This window comes from Paramormyrops kingsleyae, chromosome 21 (assembly GCF_048594095.1).
Source record: "Paramormyrops kingsleyae isolate MSU_618 chromosome 21, PKINGS_0.4, whole genome shotgun sequence".
NCBI classification, from domain to species: domain Eukaryota; kingdom Metazoa; phylum Chordata; class Actinopteri; order Osteoglossiformes; family Mormyridae; genus Paramormyrops; species Paramormyrops kingsleyae.
The window spans coordinates 803604-810000 of NC_132817.1; the positions used below are offsets into that span (position 1 = coordinate 803604).

General features: G+C 39.1%; 1 protein-coding gene across 1 annotated transcript in view; it reads right to left on the reverse strand.

The window, feature by feature from the left end:
- The window catches only part of dhx9 (DEAH (Asp-Glu-Ala-His) box helicase 9), a 45891-nt gene that overhangs the window by 5904 nt on the left and 33590 nt on the right, over positions 1 to 6397 (reverse strand). The window contains exons 21-22 of the mRNA XM_023802454.2: positions 971 to 1131; positions 578 to 689 (exon numbers count right to left, since the gene is read on the reverse strand). Of these exons, the coding sequence (XP_023658222.2) occupies positions 578 to 689; positions 971 to 1131 (273 nt within the window). The remainder of the gene's footprint in view (positions 1 to 577; positions 690 to 970; positions 1132 to 6397) is intronic.

Genomic DNA, 6397 nt, shown 5'->3' on the forward strand with positions numbered 1-6397 from the left:
TCATTTGATTTTTATTTTCTGGGCATTTTAGGACTTTATAAAAGCGTGCATAGTACTATAATTGTGTTTTGCCAGAGTTTACCGGCTGTACCATGTTTGAACATGTAGAGACAAGGTCCTGTTCTCTCTCTGATATGGGAAAAATGCTATCAATGCAAGTGGAATCCCAGCATGTTGGCTGACTTCTGCTGGACACTTAAGAAGGATGTTTCTGAGGCCAAATGCAGGACAAAATCATACCTTTTACATGAGTCACTTGTAACATGCACATATACTGCAAATATATATGTACCATAAAGTTTAATTGTGTCACTCAAAATCCTTGCATTATAGGCTAATTGTTTAGACATCTGAATTCAGCACAATGCACCTATTTCGATTTGTGAAACATTTTTGTGAAAAATAATGTTGACCAATGTTATATACCAATAATAAACAAGAACATAGCTGTTGCTCATTAAATTTATTTTTAATGGAGAAAATAAAAGCTGATTTAAAGAGACTAAACCAATTAGGTGTAGCACTATGACTATTTCAAGAACCATATTAATAGCAGTTAATCTCATTTTGAACTCACTGGAACAGGCATCCCATAATCATCATCTTTCCCAGTCGGGGTTCAATAGGCAGCTTTGCTAGGATTCTGCCCAGAGGGGTCAATTCATCATTTAGATCTAACGCATCCAGCTCTGCATAGAATAAAGCACAAAACACAAAATCTTCAGCAGAAAAATTATTAAAAACCGTACTCTGACTCTGCAGTATCTATAATTATTAAGAAAAATATCAGCAGCTAAAATCAGATTGTTAGTTCCCTTGGTGAGCATGTATAATACATATAATAGATATAAATATGTTGAGCAAAGGGTTTCACCTACAAACTGTGCCTCAGAGTGCTAAGCCTCAATAACAGCATAAAATGATGGAAGGTTAGGGTCTGGGTTTACCATGATCCAACAAGAAATTTTACCTCTCAGAGTGTGCTCAGCCTCAATAACCGCATCCAGAGGAGGAGGCTCAATGGCCTTTGAGAGAAACTGTCCAATACCACCTAGTCTCAGCAGCTTGATACTTAGGGCTACTTCATGGAGAGGTGTCCGAAAGATCTCAGCTGTCATGTGGGTTTCCAGTCTATGACAGAGAAACAGCAGGAGGTGATTCAGCATAACACTATGAGGAAGCATTTTCAAATTAGCTGAAACTAGGGCTGGTCGATATGGCATAAAATTCATATTGCGGTATAATTTGAACCATAGACGGTAGACCAGGGTTCTTCAACTCTGGACCTCGATTCCAAATCCAGGCCGTGTTTTCAGTTCTCCCAGGTAGTTGTTTAATAATTACTGATTCTGATTGGTCAGAGGCTTCACACCTGACTGACAGGTAAAGAAAGGATGGAAAACCAGCAGTGCTCGGACCTCGAGGACCGTGAGTTGAATAACCCTGCGGTAGACGGTATATAATGTGATCTGTAAATTTAATTATAACTGTTTTTGAAAGGGTAACATATGTCCATAGCAAAAGGCATTGCAGCAGGAAGTTGTATAATAAACTGTTAACACAATTCAAAATCAGTTGTGAACGCAGAATATTTATTGTGCAAATCTGCAATTATACAAAAAATATGAAAACATTTCAAGTAACTTCCCTGGTTTTATCTTATATTAAAAACACAGGTTGGTTTGGTAAACTGTAAGTAAGCAGAAAACAAGACAGAACCAAAAGCTACAAAACTAATACAATTACACTAGTGTCATAACTCCACCTATATTAGAATGACCATCACTCCCATAAAGGTCCTGCCAGGCAGAGTCCTGCACGGGTTTGGGTTTCCGATGGGTTACCCCCAAATTTTGATGAAACGGGTGAAAAATATTCTATTGTGTTGGATACGGGTCCAGGTCGGGTTGGACACTGGAGAGCGCGGGTCTAAATTGCGGTTTTCAAAACATCATGTGCCAACAAAAAATACCCTAGGGCTATTTTTTAGTGACACACAAAAAATCCCTGCATTGAAGATGGTAAAACGTAAAATCCATATCAGTTTATGCCTGCACGCCTATTCCTGGAAATCTCTCCCACTTTCATTTTCAAAAAACGCATGCAGTTGTTTGAAATGCATGCTAAGGAGTTGAAAAGAAAACTAGCAAGTGGAGAGTTTAAAGTTGTGCCCAATACTTCCACTAAAATCAAGTCCGACGTGTGGGAGAATTTCAGAGTTCTCAGGTAACGAAAACAACTCTTTTGATGTCTTGTCTTGGTGGAGAGAGCATGAGCGTTTGTTTCTCAATATTGCTCACATGGAAGATATCCTTTTTTACACAGTAATATAAAGCACCACACCAAACACTAGTCTTCGCCTTAACAACATAAGAACATGTGAACATTCGTGTAGGAATTCCAATCGGGTAATCAATGGTAAATGGACAGTGCACGTAGGTAGCTTATAAAACCTAGTAATGTGCAGGGTAGCCTAATGTACATTTTATATAATTTTAGTTTTATTAACACATTTGATTGAAAGCTGGTAAGGCTACGTGTAGGCATGGTAATATCAAACATTATTTGAGTTTGGAGGCAGACTACAAGCATTTGTTTTGCTTATTATTAGGCTGTTAAGCAACGGCTATGCCTTTTCAACTGATGTTGCACATGTCACTGATCATTTGTTGTGACAATAAACGTTTTTCTTTAATTTTGGCTATCTGACTGATTTTCATTTGGGTGCTGGTCGGGTGCTGGTGTTCCGGGCAATTCGGTTTCCCTATGTTTCCCCTGTCAATCAGGAAATAATGTTTCCCCTAATATTAAAGCAAAGATGTATGTGAAATGTCTGAAAATCACTCAACAATACAGTATTCACATGTAATAATGTACTTATTAGTACTGAGGCCCTGAGTTGCTGTATACCTGTTTTAACAGGGGGGAACCAAATATCCTGGATGACAGGAAATGATGTTTCTTCTAATATTTAGGCAAATATGTATGCGAGACGTCTGAAAATCACTCAGGTACATTATTACATGTGCATACAGTAGATCGTCACGCATAATATAGTCTTATAAGCAATACTATACCATCAAGAAATATCTCTATCCAGCGAATTAAACTTTCATTTATTATCTGTAAAAACAAAAAACGTGAAGTTTTAAAATATATGGCTTGTTTACCTCAAGAGCTTCGTAAAAACACATGAAAACAACAGCGAAACCGTGTACAAATCAGCGCACTACAAGGGAAACATAGGGAAACTGAATTTCCCGGAACACCGGTGTTCTGTCATAAAATACTACCTATCGAGACGTGCTATCGAGCCTTTCTGCGCATCTACAGTTCCACCGTCTTGGGATTAGAGTTAGGTTTTAGGGGTTAGGGTTAAGGTAAGGGTTTTAGGGGGTTAGGGTTAGGGTAAGAGTTAGGGTTAGGGCTATCGATTAGCACTACGGTAGCATTTTTTGACAAGGCAGCATATATTGACAGAACACCGGCATTTATTTATAGCGGGTGCGGAATTTTATTTTTCTGTCGGATAACGGTTCGGATACAGGTGTAATGATGTGATGTGTGTGTATGTGGAGGGGGGAGGGGTTGGCGTGGAAGGTTAATTAAGTGGCTACACCTGGGTTGTTAGGGATTTGGGGTTAAGAGAGGGAGAACAGAGAATGCAAGGAAGAGTGGGGGGAGAGAGCCGCGCTCGATGAGAGATCGCTTGTTAGGCACAGCACTCGTTGGTTCTGGGAGGGAGGTGCCGCTCGTATGCCGTTTAGGGTGAACCCAGATAGCGGGCTGCAGGAACAGGTTCTGGTGTGGTAGGGGGAGGACAAATAGGACGGGGGGTGGTTAGGAGTGCATGATCGCTGTTTAATCCGGGGTGTTCGATAGACGGGAACAGCGGCATCCCCATAGTGACGGAACGGTGGTGGAATTCCCTTTGTGCGTGGTGTCCTAGATTACGGACCTATGTGAACGTTCCCTCCCCGGGGGAGGGTTTTGAGCCTCGGGGGGGCCGCTGCGTTTTAATCTTGTCCTTGTATGTTTTTTTTTTTTGTTTTAAAGTAAGCAGCGTAGCCTGCTAGGGGTCGGAGCGGGACTATAGAGGCGGTACTGGTCACGTAACGCTTGCCTGTGCCCGAAGTGTGGGGATTACTGTGTATTGCAGTGCTATTGGTGGGCCGTGCCCTAATAGTAGGTATGTTACAAAAAAATCCAAACCCCCCATGTAACAGAAAATCTAACTGAATTTGATAGAGAACTAGATAACAAACAGAATGACACCAAAATCATTGAAATATCTTGAGAAATAAGGATGTTAAAGCAATTATAGCGGCGGAAATAAGTGGTCATTTTTTCCTTTTGTTCTTAATGTATTTTACACTAATGAGTAAACAAAGGCTGTGATCTTAAGTTGAAGAGAATTGAATAAATTGAATAAATTATGTGATCTTCAAAAAAATTTATCAATTTGTTTTATAAGCTGTTTTAGTGAAAAAAGCCCTGCAGGAATGCACAAAATATCAGTGAAAGATCTCTCATAACAAACACACTTCGTCATCTACAATGTAAACAAACGCGCTTGACGAATCAGGTTGCAGTATAGCAGTCACGTGACCTGATGAATAAAATCTGGAGCACCTCATTACCGTGACCGCTTGGTTGGGAATGCTTTCGTTCGCAAGCAAAACCATTTACTTCGACACTAAGAATTGTCACGAAATTTCACACAGACATGGTTGAATAAATGATATATCAAATCTATAGGATTTTATTAAAAATCTACTTACCTCTAGTGATTTTGAAGCGATGCCTTTGAGAAGTAATTTATCGGTAATTTTGCAACGGGAAAACGAAACACTTTCTGACCGGTCAAAAACAAAAATTCGAAAACGAGGTTGTGACGAAAAATGTGAACTACGTCATCAATAAGCGTGTGCTCCTGGAACTTTAAAAATAAACCCACCGTTCAGGTTTTTCCACGGCTATGCTATTCCACCAAACTCGTGATGACGTAAACACACCTGCGCGGAAGAGCGGCGCAGCGGGAATCGGAAGATTGTAACATACCTACTAATAGGGATGTTGTGTGGTGTGGGATTCACTGTGTGGTAACGTGTGTTAACATGCTTGGAAGGGTTGGTTTGCTATAGGGAGACAGCGGGGCCGAACCCTTTGTGAACCCAGACCCGACGGGTCGCTGCATGAATTGTACTGAATAAAATTATCTTTATAATTGTAGTTGAAGTCTTGTGGTGGTCTATTCTCCCCTTACAGCCTCCGACGCTATTGTAGGTTTATTACACGGGTTTAAGTATGACGGGTACAGGTGGGTGCTGTTTGTCAAAATCAGACCCGTGCAGTGCCAGGTACAGCAATAATCATGTAAATAATTTTCATATAAATCATATAAATAAATTATTTATTATTTGATGCGACATGATTACGTCATTTTTGCGGGCGAGGAGCGGAAATTTCTGCGGTAGGGCGGTAAAATCAAAATCTCTCCCGTTGGCCAAATTTATATCGTATACCATTTATACTGCACAGTACTAGTTGAAACAATACAATGCTTTTGAAGTGACTTTCATTGCATTAGTAATCTCTAGAGTTCTGGTAAAAAAAAAAAAAAGTGAGTAAATCTCAACCACGGTAATCTAACATGATCAAAGACAAAAGAATGATTTCATCACTTTATGTTTAAGCTAGTTAGAATTCAGAGTGAGAATTTTTATGTTTAGTCACTATTAATATTTAATTTCATAACCATTTAATATAATAAAACACTATAAGATGTAATGCTGGGGGGAAAAAAATCAATCTAGAAAATGTAGGATGACAGTGACAACATGCTGACATGTTGGCATGTTTCACTTTTATTGGTGTACAACTTTCACTGATCACCTTTTAGAAGACCAACAAATAAACTGAATTTGACAGAAAGCAGTGGTTTCTCTCAAAGTGAATTTGAAAAAATGGCCATACAAGCCAGTAAAAATGTCACTGGTAATTATTTTGGCAAACAATGTTGGAGAAACAGAGTTTTTATAAGTGCAATGAATTGTCTCCTATGTGTGAGGCTTTTTGACAAAACCTGGCATTTTCATTTTATCTTATTACTTAGCTTCATGTATTGCAAACCAACAAAAAGCAAAAATCACAGGCATCTGCACAATTATGGCTGTTAAAATTAATCTCACTGGCCAATTTGTATCCAATCAGCACCTAATACTGTAAACAGTCCATTGCAGACCCCATTTCCAAATTAATCCTCCATATAACCATTTAAAAATCTAAATCAAATGAGAATGAGCATAACTGCTTAGGGCATGCTTCATCAACTAGCACTACTACAGTGATCCAGTGTTTTTGTTACATTGTTTACATATGGAAGAAAATAAGCAAA